The following is a 21384-nucleotide window of genomic DNA, read 5'->3' as shown; positions in this document are numbered from 1 at the left end:
TTCTTCTCCCTCCCATGCCACCCCCACCCCATCTCACAGGCCACCTCAAGCCTCTGACACCTTCATCCAGTCACACACATGTCCACTAACACCCAGGCCTCACTCAAACCGCTCCCTTTAGGTGCACCCCAGCCATGGAATGAGACACCCCAACTCCCTCAGACATCCTTCCTCACCCGGCCTTCCAAGAAGCCCCTGACTCAGTTTAGCATTCCGGGGTGACTATTTGGGGGGGCCTTCACAAACAATTGCAAACAAACTGGCCACTTATTGAACATTCTAGAACCTTCCTCTGCCTCTCAAGTCACGGTTTATAATCCCCTTTCTCCTCCTTTCTTTGGCAGAGAGAATCAGTTCCAGGCTTTTTCTTTTTTTTAAATACTGAGCAGTTACAAACCCCCTCTTTGGGAAGGTGCATATCCTCCTATATCCAGTGTCACAGGCCTAGGGACCCCGTGACATTCCATCCAGTGTCAGAAGAAGCAACTCTGCTGCCTCTTGATTCTAAACTCTGCCTCGGGGAAGGTTTTCCTGTGAGCTGCCATCTCTTTCACCACAGGGAACGGGGTGAGCAGGACGGGGAGTAAAAAGAGCGGCTCTGCAGAAGTTTCTGTCAGCAGAGAAGTGAGAAAACAGAGTGGCAGACGCTTTAGACAATCAGGCCGACTCCCTTCTGAGCAGGAGGCAGGAGCCAGTGTGGCTGAGAAGAGCAAGACCGGATTCGAGGCTCCTGGAAGCTGAGTGACCTGCTCACCTGTGTTTCCCTGTCCCCAGCTGTAGAATGAGGGGCGGCTGTTCCTGCGGGGATGTCAGGAGGACCGAACGGCAGGAGGGCGTGAGTCTCTCACCTGGTGACCCCATGGAGGGGGCCCTCAATAAGCCCATCTCCCCTCTCCGCTAGAGCAAGTCTTCTGGCTGCAGGAGAGAGTGACAAACTCGAGCACCACAAAGATGAAGATAACAGCCGAGATTTATTAAGGCTAGAGTAGTTCTGGAAGCTTCTCAGCGAGGGATGCTGATTCTCCCAGGGGGAAAGCCGGCTCAGGAAGGGAGAGAAAGGCCGCTTTTTCTGTAGACCCTTTTATACCACATGCATGTATTTCCTGTCCCCAAACTCATGAACTCAGTTTAAAGCTTTTAAAAATGCATATAAAGAAAAATCTAAGGAAGACAAATAGCATATGATATCACTTATATGGACTCTAAAATATGACACAAATGAACCTATCTATGAAGCAGAAACAGACTACTAGACATAGAGAATAGACGCAAGGTTGCCAAGGGGGAGGTGGGAACATGGATTGGAAGTTTGGGGTTAGTAGAACTTACAAACTCTTACATGTAAAATGGATAAACAACGAGGTCCTACTATATTGCACAGGGAACTCTATCCAATCCCCTGGAATAGGCCATAATGGAAAAGAAAATAAAAAAGAATGCATATGGGTATATAACTGAGTCACTTTGCTATACAGCAGAAATTAACAACATTGCAAATTAACTATGAAAGTGAAAAGTGAAAGTGTTCGTCTCTCAGGCATGTCTGACTCATTCCAACTCCATGGACTGTAGCCCGCCAGGCTCCTCTGTCCATGGAATTCTCCAGACAAGAATACTGGAGTAGGTTGCCACTCCCTTCTCCAGTGGATCTTCCCAACACAGGGATCAAACTCTGATCCCCTGCATTGCAGGCAAATTCTCCACTGTCTGAGCCACACTTCAGGTTAAAAAAGAGAATGATAAAATCCATCTGCAGGTGAAGGCAGAGACTGTGGACCCAGCTTCGTCCATGCTCAGGCATGGCTGCCATCAGCAAGCATGCCAAACACCCCACCTCCACCCCCACCCCCTGTGTACACACTGGTGCCCACCTAGCTGGTTTCATGTTCCCTGCAGAGCTAATACCTTCCTTCCCATTTTACAGGCAAGGAAATTGAGGCTCACTGGTCACCCAACCAGAATGCGGCAGGACCGGGATTAGAACCAGAGTCTGTCTGACAGAGGACATCAGATTCTCTCTGAGATGACCTGAAGAGGAATCCAGGAACTTTTCCAATGGCAGGGGCCTAACAGAGCCCTCTCAGGCCTGCCCAGACCTTGATCTCAGGAGTTTGGGGGTTGTACCCAGCCTCCTCCAGCCATCCCACTTCTGTCCCAGTACCCAATATACAAAGCCCCTTAAACCCTGTCCTGCGCCTTCCACACTGTGTCCTCAGGGTCCCACTGTGAACCAACCTCCCTGCACCCTTGGCTCTCATGGACAGAGCCGGCTCCTGCCCAGGGACCCCACTTTCACAGGAGCCGTGGGGCATGTGTGTTTGGGCCCTTCTGGCTCCTGTGTCCTTTCTGACCATGACATTTCCACCCATCACAGGGCTGCCTCTTCTGGGGATGCCAGACCCTGTGCCCACCTCAGCCGTGGCCGCTATCAAATGCCCCTCCCCCTTCCTCTATGCTCCAGCTCCCAGATAACTTCAGGGCCCCGTAGCAGCCTTCAGACTTCTGCACCATCTTCTCCCCAGGGACCCTCTGCTGACTCCACATTGCAGCCCAGGTCCACCCTGGGACCCCATCATCACCCTGACTTGTGCCAGCCCAGACCCCCTTGCGGCCACCACCCCTTCCACACTGCAACAATGTCCCAGTTTGCACTGAGTCCAGCTGTGTCTGTCAAAAGATAACTGAAGAGGGTAAGAGGACCCTAAAGTAAGAGAGCAAGTTTGTTTCTCTTTCACATAAAAGCCATCCAGGGACTTCTTAGATGGTCCAGCAGTTAAGGGTCTGCCGATCAATGTGGGGGACATGGTCAGGGAACTAACGATTCCACATGCCACGGAACAACTAAGCCCATGTGCTACAACTACTGAGCCCAGATGCCACAACTAAGATCAGACACAGACAAATAAAATAACAAACAATTTTTTAAAAACTCGTCAGAGGAAGGCTGTTGAAGGCTGGTGGAGGGGCCCTATAATGACATCAGAATCCTCAGTTCACTCCTTTTTGCTTCTGGGGCATCCCCAATACCTTTCTTCTGCCTCGTGGACCAAGAAAGCAGTTCAAGCTCCATCCATTACATATGCATTCCTGCAGTTGGACAGTGGAGGAAGCAGCAAAGAAGGGCATCCTCTGCCAGGTAATGACCTTTCCCCAAAGTTGCCCTAAGTTAACATCCCATTGGCTATAACTGAGTCACATGACCATTTGTTTGCATTCCACCATGAGTGGCCTGGTTCATCAGCCATTCCAGCACTAGCTCCTGAGCAACTCATGTCTCATGCAAATGATGACATTCACATAGAAAGTCATTCCCTGTTCCTGTTCCTCACCAGCACGGCACCAGGGGAAGCAGCTGTCCTACTTTGCCTGAGGCAGTTTCCAGAACACAGGACTTCAATGCAAAACTAGGACAGAGCTGGTCACCCCATTGCCAGCCCACTCTTCCAGACTAACTCAACTGGCTGATTTCAAGCCAATTCTTCCTGGAACCCCCACCCCAGCCTGATCGGATCTGAGACACACATCACTTGCTTATTTCGGGTCATGACTGTCTGTTCAGGTGTCTATACCAGGAGTTGCCTGAGAACAGGGATCATGTTTGATTCACCCAGATTGTCCTAGAGCCTCGAAAATGACCTGACACACAGAGGTGTCAAGCTGCAGGGAAGGAAAGAAAGAAAGGAAAAGGAAAAGAAAAAGAACTGAGGTTTTCAAATCTCTAATGCCCTAAAGGACCCAGAAATGACAAATTAGAAACAACACAGAGAATATCAATATTTGAAGCTTCAAAAGGTTTGCCAGGGTTTCCCTGGCGGCTCGGTGGTAAAGAGTCCACCTGCCAGTGAACACCGAGTCAGTCCCTGGTCTGGGCAGATCCCACCTGCTGCAGAGCAGCTAAGCCGATGTGCCACCACTATCAAGCCTGTGCTCCAGAGCCCAGGAGCCACAACTACTGAAGCCTGTGCTCCTCAACAAGAGAAATCACTGCAGTGAGAAACCTATGCAGCACAACTAGAGAAAAGCCCGTGCAGCAACAAGGACCCAGCACAGCCAAAAACAAATAAATAAAATTCTTTTTTTAAAAAAAAAAGAAGAAGGGACAGTTGTCTAATCCTGATGTGGAACAATCCCCAGGATGTGCCAGTGGGTGCAAACAAGCCAAGTTCAGTTCAAAGTGTGCAGTGGAAGGGTGTAACAGCATGAGCATGTGACTGTGAGAGGACATGTGCCAGGGTGTGTGTGAGTGTGTGGGGGTGGGTAGGTGTGAGTGCCTGATGGGTGTAGGATGAGCCTGTCTGTGTGTGAGAGGGCGTGCGTGTGTGAGGGGGAGTGGGGTGTGTGCAAGTGAGTGTGTATTGTGTGCGTGTGTCTGTGACCTGGCAGGTACAGGCACCGAGTTGTTCTGGAACGAATTCTTAGGGACTGGATTGACCTCAGGGAGGGAGCTGGGAGACCCAGGAAGCCGTGGAGGGTGGGGGATATTTCCTGAATAACCTTTGGTACCTTTTGAGCTTTGTTTCATGGGAACAAAATATCTATTTAAGAAAATAAATAAAATAGGAACCAGAATTAAACTGTAAAAACATGGGACCCTTGGTGGGGGCTGGGGTTCTCCTCAAGGGTCACCAGATACCAGACCTCCCACTGCTCCTGCTTAATTCCAACCTCTGCAGAGGAAGGCTGGGGTGCCCCGGCGTGGGGGTCACCTCGCTGTGCTGATGGTGCTTAGGAAGGGAAGCGTTTTGTCCACAGTCCACCAACTCCTCACCCCCGTCTCCTGACTGCCAGGCCAGAGTCCTGCTATGGGGACAGTCGGGCAAGTTCTGAGGACCCTTTGACAGCTCCTGCAATGGTTTCCCCCCCTTTCCCGTGAGAAACAGGTAGAAAAAAGATCTTTGCACTAGTTCTTATTCTTAAGTAGGTTTCACCAAGATCTGTGATCTTTCTCAGAAGACAATCTAGGTGTTGCAGCGAGGAAAGAGGACGTGTGATGTTTGCAAAGTGTCTGTGAGAAGCTCCTCTCTATCTAGAGGTTATGCTTGCTTGCTTTTCTTTTCTGGGTGTTTTTATTAAGGAATGGCAAAACATTTAAATGTCCCTTTGCTTAGATTGTCCCCAGTTGTCAGTACGGTCTACAGTGTCTGCTTGGAGGAAAGCAGTAAACAGGGTAAGAAGCTCACCCAGCTCTGGAATGATGGCCCCAGTCAAGCCTGGCCAGAGGGCTGGGAACCCTAGATGGCTGCCTCCAGCCAGAGAACAGGAACCCTGAACTCCTCTGAGCAGTGAAGATGCCTGCTTCAGGCTGTAGGCAGGGGCAAGGTGAGGCAGATCTGGCTACCACCTGGCCCAGGATCATACAGAGAGACTGTGAAACCTTCCCCTGGCCCTTGATTCTTGGTGTCTTGGCATGTGGATCTCATTGCCACCTCAAGGATCTAAATAAGGTGGGACTGAGAAGAGAGGCAACTATATTTTGGCAGATTCCAAAACAAACACGATGAGGGTATAGAAAAGACCTTGAGTCTCCTGCCGAACAAAGGGGCTGAACTGAGCCCGATGAGCGGGAGCTCTGGGCAAGTGCAAAGCCTCGAAAGGTGTTGGGCCAGCATCGAGGATTCGTGGAGAAGGGCCCCTCTGGGTGGCACTCATGGGGGGAAGCATGCTGATGGGGGGAAGCCCTGTCATTATTCCCTCCACAGCTGCAGCTCAAAGCTTTCCCAGCTGTGTGCTCCTACGGCGGCTCCACCAAGTTTAAAACAGGCTTCTCTTGACATCGTTTCTCAGGTTACTCCCTCAGGTTCACTCGAGGGTCACCTCAGCTGGACTGTAGAGATATCAGGGACCAAGTAGTTTTCAGACAATCGGCAATTCACTAAAAAACATCTGACTCCCTTGGCCTCCCAACAACAAAGGCTTTTCTTTGGGTGAGGGAGGTGGCCTCGTCTCTCCCTCGCTGTGGGTTTGGGTGGGGGACCCCAACTCAGATGCCACAGGGGCCAGGTAGGAACCCATGCTTGAGGCTGGCAGGAGGGGACCATGGCAAACTAGGGTCTCCATTGCTGTGGGAGATGGCAGATGGGAATGATGGCTCAATACTGCCAGGAAATGCTCAATTTTCACAAAAAGCAGAAAATTGAGAAATGTTTTTTTTTTTTAATGTGAAATTCTCTTACTTAAAATAACGGTCATTTATTCTAACTTCAACCCACAGCAAGACACCCACCACCAAGCCTGCCCCAGAAAGAACACACTGCCGGCCACGAGGTGTGAGGAAGCCAACTTTAGGAGGCAGGGGTGGGGCTGAGGGCTGACAAGGACCCTCTGTTGGGGATGTTTCTTCTTAGGTGCTGGCCGGATATTTATTTTTCATCGTGGTCACACTGCAGCTTTGCAAACCTTTCCTGTGTTTGTGGTGTTTACCTCTTTAGGAGCCCTGGGTCCCAAGTAACAAGCTCAAGCTTTACTTTTGCAGTCTCCCTTGCAGCGGGGTTAGTGAGCACATGATCAGGCTCACCCATTCAGGAGTGTCTGCTGCAGACCTCCCTCGGGATGGGAGACAGGGATGCGGGTTAGGAGGCAGAGAACTCCAGGAGGCTGATGAGGGTGACATCAGAGCATTTCAGAAACTGTACCCCTCCAAGCCTGGTTTATAGATTCTTGAGCTGCAGAAGATCTTGAACCAAATGCTTTTCTAACGAAAGTGGCCAGGTGGGGCTCTTTGGTTTGCATTTGAGATTCCTGACTGACACAGGTGCCTTGAAGCCAGACAGGGTGGGCAGTCACTTAGCATGCAGATTAAGACTCGAAATCATCTTTAATTACTAGCCCCCCACCCCATCCTGGGACTTGGTGGCTCAGACAGTAAAGAATCCTCCTGCAATGCAGGAGACCCAGGTTTGATCCCTGGGTTGGGAAGATCCCCTGGAGAAGAGAATGGTAACCTACTCCAGTATTTTTACCTGGGAAATTTCATGGACAGAGGAACCTGGTGGGCTACAGTCCATGGGATTGCAAAGAGCTGGACACCACTGAGGGACTAACACACACACACACACACACACACACACACACACACACACACACACACACACACCATCCCACTCTTCATGTAGAGCTGACCAGCTAAGGTGATAGCAAAGTGGAAACCAAGTGAGAGGGCACACGAGGAGTGTGTCTGTGTGGGGTTTTCTCTCTGCTGGGGCCCTTGGAATAAAATCTGTGTTGTCATGCAGATCTGATGGCCAGGCGTGAGCACTAGCTCTTGAGGGCAAAACAGAGGGCGGTAAGACAAAAACCCGCCTTGTGTCCTCCAGTTGTAGGTGACTCTAAAGAGGCGGTCACAGCTGGATGTCCTCCTAGCCGATTCCATGACTGAGTGCCTGGGAGGCCCATGCACACTCAGTGGGCTGGCTGACAATGAATCTCTCTCACTGACTGGTTTCCACGTTGGGTGCTGGTTAATAAAGAGACAGCCTGCCGGAGGCCCCCATGTTTGGTGGGTGGCTGGTTTCGCTTTCAGGGTGAGTTAGACTCAGCCCGTTGTGAGTCCTCCCACTGCACAGAGTCACAGACCCACCCTGACTTGTCTGAACCAGATCAGCGCATGCTCTGCTTACCAATTCCTCCTTCCTTGGGGAAGGCCTGCACCCCCCCCCATCCCTACCCAGAGGGAGTTTCTACTACATGCCAGGGGTTCTGGGCAGGGGCCAGGATGTGTGTGAGGGTGGCAGGGAGCCTCAAGCACTGGCTGACCGCTTCCCACCTTCACGCGCCTCCTCACACTCTGCCCAGCAGTCAAACCACTAACATCCCCACCCAACACCGGGCTGGAGCTGAGAACACATGTATCTTCTCTGCGATTCTACTTCGTTTCAGTCCTGTCCCTCCTCCCAGGCCAGGGCACCTTCTAGGGGACACAGGCTGGGAATCTAGGGACCTGGGTTTGAATCCCAGCAGTGCCCCCAACCCCTGAATCACATGTCCTCCCCTACGGTAATCACCACTCTGGGGCTGCGGACCATAGGAACAGGCTGTGGCTAACTCAGGAGACACAGAAATGAAAGGATCTGGAGTGGTTTCGAAGACCAAGACCTCAGGGGAACGGATTCCAGACCAGCTGCAGGGACCTGGCTGCAAAGATGCCTTCGAGGCACCAAACTCCAGCTGTTCCCTGGCTTCATTCCACTCCTCTTCAAAGAGTACCATTGGCTATGACGAGGTCAAATGGCCACCCCTTGGCTGGAGAGGTTGGTTGGGGTACTTTGATTGACAGCTTGACCAAGCTGTCTAATGCAGAAAGTTAATCTCTAAAGAGAAATGAGTGATGTTACCAGAAACAGGGGGCCAGATGATGCTGAATAAGCAAGAACCAAAAGGGTCAGACCACTCCTCTTTGGGCCCAGCCTCCCAGCCCTACAAGGACAGGATCAGGTCAGATGAATTCTTCCAGGAAGGGCATCCTCTGATTGGAGGAATCTGAACCAGGCACCTTGCTTCCCTGCTGGGATGGGGTGCAGGGGGGTGAGGGGGAAGCCACTGGGTGGTGAGAGAGGCTCTTCTCAGCCCTCAGAGGGGGCTCCTGGCATGAGGGTGCATTGCACACCCACCCTGAAGCCTCCCTATTTAAGAGAGAACCAGGCAAGGTCAGTCCCTGAGTGGGAAGGAGGGACGCTTACCTCCTCCCCCACATGGGGCTTTAACCAGTGACCTTGATCTTGCGGGCCCCCGGGAGCTCATGAGCTAACCTGAAAGCAGCAAAGGATGAAGGGCCCCAGGCTGCATCACCCTCTCTCAGGGCAAGGCCGGAGGAACGCTGTGACTAGCTCGTTCCTCGGGGCCTGGAGCCGGGAAATAACCTAAACTGGAACTCAGTCAGCAACCGGCTGTACCGGCCAGGAGGCCCTCGCCTGCTCCTGACTGAGGAAGGTGATTTGTATACCCACTTTTCAAGGGTCATCACATGGCACCCTCTGGAAACACCCTGTTAGGTAGAAAACAAAGACCGTGGGATGAGGGCGCCTAGGGAGGGGCAGGTCTCGAAGGCAGAGCTGAGTCAGATGTTCAGCCATCTGGGCCCCCAACACAGAGTTCTCTGTCTACAACCTCTTCACTCTCCCACCCCACAACCTCCACCTCTTCAGAAGCATCCAGGAACCCCAGCCTCACCACCACTGTCCAAGCCAGGACTCAGGGACTGCCAGGCCTGGCCAGTGCACCAGAACCCGGGCACGGTGGGGGGGCCTGGGCAAAGCAAGGAAGGAACCGAGGGGCACTTCCATCGAGAGGATGTGGCCGGGGGCTTCAGGCCTGCGGTTCCAGCCAGAGCGCTGCTGGCCCCTGGCTGAAGTCACCTGTGCCCTTCCCGCAGGAAGCAGGGGGCGGCAGGAGCGGAGGGGGCAGGGGAAGCTGCGAGGTGTGCGGTTAAGACTGTGAAGCGCACACCAGGGTGAGCCCGGACACTCGAGTGAGCCGGCCTGGTGAGCTGCTTCTGCCGCCAGGCCCTCTTCCTGTGTCTCTCTGCTCAGCTCTGTCCTGACACCTGCCCACCAACACCTGTCCCTCCTCAGCGCGCCGAGCACAGACCACCAAGAAGGTTCAGAACGGCCGACCTCAGACAGCAGCAGAGGTGCCAGCATCACCAAGGCTCCAGACAGCAGAGCACCGAGAAGGTGCACTGAAAGAGGCCAGAAAGTTCTCAAAGCCTTCTTTGAGAGGTACCAGGTACCAGAGCTGACGACACTGCCCCAGTCCCTACCATGCTCCAGGTCCTGTTCTTAGTTTACAGGTATTAAGTCCTGAATGTGCCAAGTGAGGTTTGAGGTCCAACAGCACCAGCATCCCCAGGTACTTGTAAGAAACGCGGTATCTCAGGCCCCACCCCAGACTGAATCTGAATCTGCATCTTAACCAGGTTTCCGGGTGATTTCTGCATACATGGAAGTTTGAGACGCATCATACTAATTTATTTAATCCTGATAACAGCACTTGGTACCTCAGACAGTAAAGAAAGCGCCTGCAATGCAGGAGACCTGGGTTCAATCCCTGGGTTGGAAAAATCCCCTGGAGAAGGGAATGGCTACCCATTCCAGTATTCTTGCCTGGAGAATTCCATGGACAGAGGAGCCTGGTGGGCTACAGTCCATGGGGTCACAAAAAGTCAGACACGACCGAGCTAACACTTTCAGGTAGGTATTCTTATGATCCTCTTTTTACAGATGAGGAAACTAAGGCACAGGTTAAATAGCTTGCCCATGGCCACACAGAGGGGTTAGTGCCAGGGCTGGGACTTGAACCCAGGCAATCTGGCTCCAGAGGACACACTCCTCACTGCTGGGAGGCCACTGCCTTCGGAATGAGAGGACCATGGGGCTTCCAGTCACTGCTGGCCATTCAGCGCCTGTTTTATCTGTGCTACCCTACCTTCCAGAAGCCACTCCAGCCTTCCCACTATTTTTCTGCACCCCCCACCCCCACCTGTCTAGGGAGAGTCTGAATCATGGTTTTCTCAGGCACAGAAGGTAAGAACACCCACCAATTGCACGGACCATTCGTCAAGTATGTGTCATCCTGGGAGTTACGACACTTACAAAAGATGCTGAGGATTCAAGTCTGTCTCAGGGAGTCCAGGGCCTAATAGAAGAGACAGAAAACAGGAATGGTCACATGTGTGAATATAACTTTATCTGGAGGTGTTCAGACACTGCCTCTTCAAGGCAGCTACACAGGGAGGAAGAAGCTTAGAGCCAGACCTTGAAGGCTGAAATGTCTAACACAGGAAAAGCACCAGCTTGAGTGAAGGGGCAGAGTGGGGCATAGATACAGGTGTAAAGCGGCCTACGTGGCTGAAGCAGGTGCATGGAGCTCAGCTTAAAGCATCCCTCCCATCCAACCCTCAACTGATGCCCAGCTCCCCTCCACAGCATCTCACCCAGAGTGCCCAGACTCCATTGAATGCCCCCCTGTGATGAGGAGACCACTCCTTCCTATAGCATGAAGCCCAGGCCATCTCTGATGTGCCCACAGATGTGTTCATTCTAGCCAGCACACCTGTGTACAGGTAGATGTCCTTCAAGCACACCTGAGCTACACAGATCCAGCTGGCCTTGCTGCTACCTGGGGAGTAAGAGATGCCTAAATGCCCAAGACATCTGCTGTACCAGACAGGCCCCCAACGCTAGAGCCTTGAAGTCCTGGCTCTGTGGGACACCCTTCCAGAGTATTGGCCAGCACATGAAAGGGGCCTTTAGCATCTGGACTCCACCCTGCTTGGAAGAACCCTGAGGCTGGCATGTCCTCGCACACAGCAGGGAGCCCTTCTAGATGGGGTGCCCCCCAGGTGGTCTTTCCTGAAGGCACTGAGCATGCGCGTGTCATAAACACAGCCTGCTCATCCTGGGCTGGAGCGGCGCTGACATTCGGTCCACCTGCAATGCCGTTTAACGCCCTCTGCAGCCACAGGACCTCCATCTACCATGTCTACCACTAGATAGGAGGACACCCAGGGCTCCCTCATAATCCAGATCTGAGCTCAGCTCAGCGACCTTAGAGTTGAGTTCTGAGCACCCGCACAAGATTCCTTCTCTCCATCTCCTCATCCACCTCTTCCACGCTTGCCTCAGTACTTTGCACACAAAGGGCACTCAGTAATTGCTTTAGAACATTTGAGTTAAGGGACTTTCCTGATGGTTCAGCTGTCAAGAACCTGCCCGGCCATGCAGGAGATGGTCACACTCCATGCCACATGCCAGAAGCCCGCTTATGGCATGGGCCACAAGGAAAGATCCCACGTGAGGCAGCAAAGATCCTGCATGCTGCAACTAAGACCCTACAGAAGTGAAATAGTAAATAAATGTTTAAAAAAAAAAAAAAGAAAAGAACACGGAGTTATGGGCCCAGAAGTTGCCACCAGGGGGCGATGCGTGCCGCGCCCCAGCCTCCACACTGGAGGGAGGTGAGATGATGAAGGCAAGGAGGGCGGCCAGAAGTGGACAGTGGCCTCTTCCTCCTTGGGAGCTCCAGGTGCCCACAGGACAAGATGGGGAAGCAAGCAGGGCCCGTCAATTCCAGGCAGGCAGCATGAGGGGAACCCAGGGAAAGAGAAAGCCAAGAGAATGACCCACAAGTGATCTTGGAGACTCTCAGATCTATCCTTTCCCTGTAGAGATGATGAATCTGGGCCCAGAGAGGCTCTGACAGATGTCAGCCTTAGGTCACACAGCAGGGTGGAGGTTTAAACCCTGCCCTCCAGCCTCCCAGAACCCTTCATCCCACATAACCCCCAGATACAGAGAAGGAAGCTTAACTCAACGGATTCCTCACCTTCCTCTATTTGGTACAGATCAGAAATGGGTTCCGGAGACAGCTCCAGGCCCCAGCCCTCTGCTCCTCCTGTATCTCTTTCCCAAACACCTCCATCTCCAACCCTAACTACCCAAGGACTCACAGTCCTGAAGCTCTCGCTCTGACCAACCTCCTCAGCCCTCCATCTCCCTTGTTCTGCTCATCTGGCCATCATTCTGTCCCCCAAGTACCACTGCCAAGCCTTTAGCCTCAGCTGCTGTCCTCTTAGAATGAAAATCAGATAACATCCTGTCCTTGCTTGAACTACCTGCCGCCCAACAAAGTCTTCCTGATGCACTTATGACACAACCTCACCTGCTCACCCTGCAAGTCTCAGCCCTGCTGTCCCTGCCCCTGCCTTCCCGCCAGCCCCTGGAGGGTTCTAAGCTCAAACCTGCCGGACCCTCATCATGCTCCCTCTGAGCTCCTACTACAGTCTTCCCAGGCCAGTCTCACCTCATCTAAAGCTGACATGTGCCTGCTAAGTCCTGGCACCCACCTGTCTCCCCAGAGCACTCATTCTCATCTGTAATTGGCTGGACATTGAGGAAGGATTTGCTTGGGATCTGTCCTCCTGGCTGGACTGTGGCTCCTCAAGATCACAGGTCAAGTCCATGGAGTCCCATGGGTTCTCTGGCAACTAAAGTCCTCTGTGACTCAGGGAAGGTGCTCAGATTGTAGTTGTTGAAAGAACTGATGGATGGAGGTGATAGCTTATGGTGAGCAGTCTCGGATTCGTGATCTCCGAAGGAGAGGATTTCGCTTCAGGACCAAAGACATGGCTCCAGTCACTCAGAGCTTTGCAAGTTTCATTACAGTGAAAAAGAGATAGAGAAAGCTTCTGACATAGACATCAGAAGGAGGCAGGGAGTGCCCCACTCACTAGTTGGGATGGGGCTTTATATACTTTATCAGTTGGTTACTAATAATAGATTAAAAGAATGTTTCAAGGTTTTAAAAGTCTTACTAGACCCACTCCCATAACATACATTTTAGGATAACAGGATTAGCCAGAAGGTTCTTGTTAAAAAAGAGAAACATGTTCTCGAGCAAGATACATTGTTGTTATATAATCATTAGTACAGAGCTTAAGAAAAAACATACCCTTCAGCAAGATGAGTTGTTTTGTTGTGTAATCATTAGCTCTGGGCTTAAAGAAAGTTAGTATTAGGCAAAATAGATTGTTGCCATAACAACTCAGAGCTTAAGAAAAAAAAAGTCTTAGGTAACTAAAATGAAGGAATGTAGAAAGAAACATTTGTCCCTTTCTCCTCCTTGAGGGCCCTGGACTCCTTATCAACCTACCTAAGAACAGCTCTGTCAGAGGGATGGATGGATGAGGGATGTGGTGGTTGTTCAGTCGCTAAGTCATATCCAACTCTTTGCAACCCCATGGACTGCAACACACCAAGCTTCCCTGTCCTTCACTGTCTCCTGGAGTTTGCTCAAATTCACGTCCATTGAGTCGGCGATGCTATCCAACCTTCTCATCCTCTGCCGCCCACTTCTCCTCCTGCCCTCAATCTTTCCTAGCATCATCAGAGTCCTTACCAATGAGTTAGCTCTTGGCATCAGGTGGCCAAAGTATTGGAGCTTCAGCAACAGTCCTTCCAATGAATATTGAGGGTTGATTTCCTTTAGGATGACTGGTTTTGATCTCTTTGTGGTCCAAGGAACTCTCAAGAGTCTTCTTCTGAACCACAGTCTCAAAGCATTACTTCTTTGGCACTAAGCCTTCTTTATGGTCCAACTCTCACATCCGTACATGACCACTGGTAAAACCATAGTTTTGACCATATGAACCTTTGTTGGCAAAGTGGTCTTTGCTTTTTAATACACTGTCTAGGTTTGTCATATCTTTTCTTCCAAGGATCAAGTGTCTTAATTTCATGGCTGCAGTTACTATCCATTGTGATTTTGGAGACCAAGAAAATAAAATCTGTCACTGCTTCCACTTTTTCCCCTTCTATTTACCATGAAGTGATGGGACTGGATACCATGATCTTAAATTTTTTGAACATTGAATTTAAAGTTAGCTTTTTCACTGGAGGATGGAGGGATAGATGGATGGACTGAGACAAGGATGAAGGATGAAATGAAGGAAGGTCTTGGCATTGGGTTGAGAAAGGGTCTATTCATCCATTTATTGATCTAACAGTGATTTACTGAGTACCTACTGCCAGCATGTGCTGGGCACTGTGGGTGTTACAGAATGCATGGGACTTGAAATCTGTCTAACTCAAAGAAGCATCTCTTAGTATGTAAGTAGGGCAAATATGCAAATAATAACAAAGGGAGTGTGTCAGTACAATAACCATTGGGTTAAATTTTCACAACAGTCCAAATATCAAATGATAACAGTAAATACTATGTCTGATTCTAAATCTTTCAAGGTTTTATCTAAATAAAGTAGCAATGCAGGGGAAAAATGATTTTTCAGACTATATAGGCAATTTTGTCTTTAGAAATGTGGTCATAATAAGTATAAGATGCATAGAGTAGGCCACTTCAAATAAAACATATGCAGAGAGAAGAAAAACAGATCCTTGCTTGACTGAGTCAAGAAGGGAAGACCTTCTAGATACCTTCTAAACCTTCTAGGTATGCCCTTAACCTTCCAAAATTCTAGAATTGTACTCATTCAATCAACAAATTTTTATTGAGTACCTACCATGTAGCTAGGTTCCTGGACTATAACAGTATAGAACTTACAGTCTGGTGGGAGTGGGGGTCAGGGGAGACAATAGCAGTGGGTGGGCAGAGACAGTAAATGCAATAGTTAAGTAAATTCCATAAGGAGGGGCTTTCCTGATGGCTCAGAGGTAAAGAATCCACCTGCAAATTCAGGAGACACAGGTTTGGTCTCTGGTCCTATAAGATCCCATGTGTCTCAGAGCAACTAAAAGAAATCAAAAGTTTGAGGTTTCAGGGTGGAGAGAGTGGAAAGAATCTCACTGGCCACACACTAACTCACAAGCCCACTGGTAAGTCCCACCCCCTCTCTGAGCCCCTCTGTCAAACACGCCCACGTTACCACCCTGCAGGTCACATCCAGTGAGTTAATGATGGTCAAAGGGCGCCATACCCACACTCCAAGGCCACCCCAGCAGCTGCCCCCAGTCTCTGCCCCCTGCCCAGGCTGCATCCCCACCTCAGCTCCCCATCAGTACCTGCAGGGACCGTCCTGAAGGCCAGGGGCTGGCTCCAGTGGCTCCAAACCTCATGCCTGCCTAGCTGGGGCTTGGCCCGCACCTGAAGCTCATATTCCATGCCTGGAGTGAGATTCTCCAGGGAGATCCATTGCTGGTTCTGCCTGAGGGTCAGCAGTGGGGTGCCCTGGGGCAGAGATAGGGCTGTCAGACCAGAGGGGCCTGCACTGCCCCCTCACTTCCTGTGGCAGGGCTGGCTGAGCATATGAGCAGAGCAGTGCCTTCCTTTATCCCCTCTAGCCATGCACCCTGCACTGGCCCCCTCTCTTACAGAAAGGCTCCCCAACTAACCACTTTGCAGGAGCCCCAAGAATCAGGGTCTTCCTCAACCCCTCCTCCTCACTCAACTCCAGTATCCAAAGCCATCTGTCAATCAGCTGGTTCCGCCTCCAGAACCTATTCTGGACCCTTCTCTCTTCCCTCCACTCCTTCCTCCTGCAGGTCTGAGCTCCCACGACCTCTGAGCCCCATCCAAGGTCTCCCTCCTTCCCTGCGCCCCATACCCCTGTGCTCTATGGCAGTCTCTTCTACACTCAGCCAGAAAGAGGGGCTTCCCATATACCTCTCCCCGCTCGGCGTCACCCTTTTTGCTTTTTTTCCAGCACACCAGACACACAGGCCGTGTTTTGCCTTTGCAATGGTTTTTTCCTCTGCCTAGAAGACCCTCCCCAGATCCCCAAAGGCTCAACTCCTGCTTAAGCCCCAGATCTCAAAACGTCCTGGTCACCTGAGTCTGAAGGAGCCTGGCCTAGCCCTTCTCAACTGTGTTATCACAATGAAATTTCATGAGAGTATGTAAAAACATTGCAGAGTCTGCTCCTCTCCCCCATGTGAGTTTCCTCAGAGGCAGCTTGTCCGACTCTCCCTCCATTCTCTCCCCAGCATCCAGCACATAGTAGGTACTCAGGGAATGTTTGTTGAATGAATGAGCGAATAAAGGAATGGGTAAGTGAATGAGTGGTGGTTCTGCAGTAAATAATTTGCTGCATGCAGGAGACCTGGGTTGAATCCCTGGGTCAGGAAGATTGCTGGAGAAGGGAATGGCAACCCACTCCAGTATTCCTACCTTGAGAATCCTGTGGACAGAGGAGCCTAGCAGGCTACAGTCCCTGGGGTCACAAAGCATCGGACACGTCTGAGTGACTAACACACAGTGAGTGAGTAAGTGATCAACACCCATGGACGTGGACCACACTGGATTTGAGGAGGGAAGGGTGGCTGCCCAAGGCCTCTGGAATCTTCAGAGAGGGAGTGACCTGCTTCTTGGCTTTGTAAATCTTGCCTTGAATACAATACCAGCTGGACCCTTGGGGTGTCAGGGGACCCCAGAGGGAGGTGGTGGTGGGAGTGGGTGCAGTTCCAAGGAGCAGCAGGGGTTGATTAAGGGCTTCTGTGGTTTTGCTGAGATGAAGGGTGGACAGGGTGACCAGGACAGGGAGGAGTCAGGGCAGGTGGGACGGAGCCAGGTACTCACCTCCCAGCTGTGGTCGGCGTACCTTAACCGGGTCTCGAACTCCACGTCATTTTGGATGTAGTGGGATACCTGGGAGACAGTCCAGGTTATGTTGCACCTATGGGTCTCTATGTGGACGACTTGGAGTGAGTGGGGTGGAACCAGACGAACTGGAGACAGGAGAGAGACAAAGGCAGAGAGAACAAGCTTGGGGGTTGCCACATGCTGATGCTGAGATGAGAAAGCCGAGCCGAGCTCCCACCTCCACCTTGTACCTGCTGTTCCTCCCTCCCGATGTTCTCTTCTCCCAGGGATCGGCAGGTTCCTGCTCAAATATCACCCATTCATAGAAGCCTGCTCCAACTACCCACCACTCTCTGTCCCCCTCGCTTGCTTCATTTTTCTACCTAGTACTTATCATCATCTGACATATTAAATATCTACTTCTGATTCTTTATTTGTTTTCCGTCTGCCCCACCAGACTGAGGTCTCTGAGGGCAAGAACTTGATTTTCTCAAGTATCCTTGGTGCCTGGTGCCACCCAGTACGTGGTGGGCACTTCATTAGATATCTGTGGAACGAATGAATCGAGGCAGCCTTTCTCTGCATTCAGATTTGATCAAAGAGATTTACCTGGATCATCTCATTTATTGAATTTAATTCTACTTCATCACTCTTAGATGATTATAAGATTGTATGATTCTGAAGTTCAATTGATCTTAATTTTTATACTTCTGAGACTCTGTAGAACTCCACAAATAATAATTAGCAAATGTTTATTGAGCAAGTGCTAAGCAATTTCTATATCTTGCCTTATAGACCCCTATAGCAACCATGGTTTTGGTGTTGTTTAGTCGCTAAGTTGTGTCTGACCCCATGGACTGTAGCCCGCCAGCTCCTCTGTCAGTGGAGTGTCCCAGGCAAGAAAACTGAAGTGGACTACCATTTCCTTCTTTGGGGATTTTCCTGACCCAGGGCTTGAACCTGCATCTGCTGTATTGCAGGTGGATTCCTTATCGCTGCACCAACACAGAAGCCCTACAGCAACCACAGGCAGCAGGTAACTGGTTATCCCCACTTTATAGACAAGAAAACTGAGGCTCAGACATGTTAAATGACCTGCCAGTCAGAGTACACTCAGTTAATGCAGGATTGCATTTAGAACCCTGGATCTGACTCTGTGCTCCCATCTCTTCCTTGGATATGACCTCCAAGGCTGGAGAGGGAGGGCGATAGGCTGGAGGTGATAGAGGGCACTCAGTCATTCAACAAACTTTCCCCCAGCACCACCCAGATCAGCCCTGATGCTGAGTATTCAGAACAGAGATGTAAGGATGGCAGAAGCTCTGCCCTCAGGGAAACTCACAGCCCAATGAGGGAGACAGACCCATTATCAGGCAGCAAAGACCCAGAACATAAACACCCTGAAAGAGGAGGTACCAAGCGCTCCAGGAGTATGGGAAGGCCTCCTGGAGGAGGTGACTCCTCACTGAACTTGATGGGTAAGTGGCAATTTTTGGGGTGAGAAGAGCCTTCCAAGCAGGCTGAGGCTGCTTGGTGTGCAAGTGTTTAGAGGCATGGAAAGGCAAGCTGAGCCTGGAGAGCTGGCCCTTGGTGTGGCAGGAATAGAAGCCACAAGAGGAGGCATGCTGGAGAAGGAAGCCAGGCCAAGTGACCTTGAACACCAGGGTAACTGTTGGCGAATTCATCCCAAGTTCAGGGGGTACTGAGTAGGAAGCTGATAGGGGTGTGAAAGCTGATAGGTAGAGACTAGTACTGGGTGATCCCAGAGGGGAAGACAGCGAGGGAAGTGCCCACCCTTCCCACCCCATGCCAGCTCCACCCTGGAGTCCTCACTCACTGTAATCAAAGGGCTTGATATCCTGGGTCATCATCTTCCTCCACTTCCCGCCTTCAGAGCACATCACCGTCAGTTTCATGACATCCACTATGGTCAGTTTCTGAGACTGAAAGGGAAAGAGACTGGGGATAAAACTTCCAGTAGCTGGTGTGGGGATGGAGAGGCTGCTGAGATGTGGATGGCAGGAGAAAACATGGCTCTAATAAGCTGGACTTCCTCCCTGACATCCTCCATCTAAGGCACAGCTCAGCAAACTTTATGAAAAGGGTCAGATAGTTAATATTTTTGATGCTGCAGATCATATGATCTCTGTCACAACTATTCAATGTTGCCATTGTGGCTGTCCTGCGAAAGCAGCCATAAAAAAACAAGAGAGCAAATGGGTGTGGCTGTGTGCCAATAAAACTTAACTTATAAAAGCAGACAGTAGGCAGGAGCAGAGCTGAGCAGCCGACATCTCAATAACCTCGGATCCCTCCACCCGTGGGTCAGTCATCTGCTCTCGTGGAGGCTGCCTTCTTCCTCCTGCCTCCCCAGCCCAGGAAGCCCACTCTGCCGCAGCCCCTGACCACTGGGTGTGCTGGCGCCTCCACCAGAAAGATGCTCCTCTGCACCCACCAGCCCTGCTGGCCTCCCCCTCAGCTCTGGCTACTCACTTCTGGAGATGGTCCTAGGACCAGATTGCATGCCCAGGATCCCGGCTTCACTGGTTGCAGCTCACAGGTGTGTTTCCACTGTTTTGTAGGAAAAAGCTCCTCTCTTTGAAGAAAAAGAGGGACCCCCTCAGAGCTGGCCTCAGGAGGTCCCCATGCAGCATTACTGATCTGAGCCCGGGCTTTATACCAAGCCCACCTGCCCTGCATCCCTTTGTGAGCATCTCTCCCTCCCAGTCAGAAACAAATCTGTTCAGGGCACATGGCCCTTCCCACCCAAAGCCTTCCAAATTCTCCCCATAGGGCTGAGGGTGTGGACGATCCTCGGTGGGCCCTCCAGAGACCCTTAGAATCACCACCCACCTGGGAGCCAAGGTCAGAGCCGCCCTGCTGGCTGCTACCAGCAGGATGTTTGGATCAGTGCCCCTTCACGGATTCCTTCCCAGCTGGTGGGTCTCCCCAGTCCCCTGTCCCCACAGCTGTCCTAGGCATCTCACAAAATCCCAGATTACTCAAAAACTTTGGAGAACCCCATTCAGTCCTCCGAAATTCTCAAAGTGCAGAGTTCTTGAAGTCTGAGAGCTGCTAGTAGGATTTCAAGAGTTTAAAGTTCAGGATGACAAGATTTCCATGCCCTGCAGTTCTGTACATTTGGCCATCAACCCCACACGCACCTCTTAGGCTGATGGCTGTGCAAGCAGCAGGTGGTGGCCTGCAGGCCCCCATCGTGGCTCCAGATGCAGGAGACGTTGGCTCTCGAGTTATAGAAGCATGTGATGTTGGAAGCATATGCCATGAAGATGCGGCGTGTGGGGCTGGCTGTAGAGCACCCATGGCCTTCAAGGGTTCGCCCGCCACTCCTGTCCCCATCAGGTGAGGAGATGCTCAATCCTGGTGGGCAGAGAAAGGGTTAGTGGGTCCATTTCAGAGAAGACAAAACTAAATCCCACAGCCTGCAAACATTCCCAGACTGTTCGAGGCAGTGCAAGGACAAGAAGACATTGTCTTCCTGGGATTTGGAGAGGCCTGTGGGTACAGTGTAGACAGGGTGGTCAAGGGAGAAGGTAGATACCTGGTCTCTGGTCCCATTGGCCCCCTCCCCCACCTCCTGCCCCTGCTGATGGAGCTCCTGCCAAGAATCAGGGGTCTCAGAACAAGTTCTAGAAGGGCCTCGGCCTCCCTCCTGAGGAAAGCCCAGCTCTCCAGATGCCAGGGTCCTCACCGTTCACTGATGTAGATGCCTGAGGGATGGCCAGGGGCAAGAGGAAGACGAGGAGGGACAGGCAGCAGGACAGAGCCGGAGCCGCCATCACATCCACGGGTGGGGGCTGGGGAAGGGAGCCCTGGATGGAGGAAGAAGGGGAGAGAGCGTGAGTGAGCACCCAGCCACCTCCTCCCCCACCCAAGAGACAGGCTGGGCTCTGTCCTCCCAAGGTGCACCCATCGGCTCCCCGCCATGCCAGTCTCAGGGATTTTGAACCTGCTGGTTCTGAAACCATTTACTTCAGATTGGGACTCAAACCCACGTGACCAGGACTCGAGCCCAGTCAAAATCCAAGGTACCTGTGTTTAGGACCTAATGAAGCTCAGGTTCTTGATGTCTCAAGAATGAGTGTAGGCCATCTCAGAAGGCGAGTGCAGACAGGAAGTGTGGTGTGGTTAGTTTTTCTGGACTGGGTAATTTCATATGTAAATGAGTGGGAGGATTATTCCAACCATTTTTGGGAAGGAGTGGAGGTTTCCAGGAACTGGGCCACAGCCCACTCTTGGTCTTTTGCCTCTGGGTGTGTCATTTAGCTTGCTGATTGAGGATCTGGTTCTCATCAAGACCATTTATCTGCCATCTTGGACCCATTTGAGTCTAATCAG

The 21384-nt window shown here is 51.4% G+C and overlaps 1 protein-coding gene across 3 annotated transcripts; it reads right to left on the bottom strand.

The window, feature by feature from the left end:
• Positions 1-667: 667 nt before the first annotated feature.
• On the bottom strand, positions 668-21146 carry LOC133043897 (interleukin-2 receptor subunit beta-like). Of its 3 annotated transcripts, none has more exons than XM_061125294.1 (8): positions 21079-21146; positions 20738-20858; positions 20190-20406; positions 19519-19621; positions 18863-18968; positions 17023-17171; positions 10587-10629; positions 668-915 (listed from the first exon to the last, which is right to left on the bottom strand). In XM_061125294.1, the coding sequence occupies exons 2-7, from the start codon at positions 20823-20825 to the stop codon at positions 10603-10605; spliced, it is 690 nt and encodes a 229-aa protein (XP_060981277.1). In that variant the 5' UTR covers positions 20826-20858; positions 21079-21146; the 3' UTR covers positions 668-915; positions 10587-10602. The 3 variants fall into 3 exon arrangements, with proteins under 3 accessions (XP_060981277.1, XP_060981276.1, XP_060981275.1); XM_061125292.1 differs by lacking the exons at positions 668-915; positions 10587-10629 and adding exons at positions 14474-15238; positions 15510-15675; XM_061125293.1 differs by lacking the exon at positions 668-915 and having other exon boundaries at positions 10078-10629.
• Between the last annotated feature and the right edge of the window lie 238 nt (positions 21147-21384).

Source organism: Dama dama, chromosome 22 (assembly GCF_033118175.1).
Source record: "Dama dama isolate Ldn47 chromosome 22, ASM3311817v1, whole genome shotgun sequence".
In the NCBI taxonomy this organism is placed as follows: Eukaryota; Metazoa; Chordata; class Mammalia; order Artiodactyla; family Cervidae; genus Dama; species Dama dama.
The sequence above is the reverse complement of the archived record's forward strand: the minus strand, read 5'-3'. Positions and strand labels throughout refer to the sequence as shown.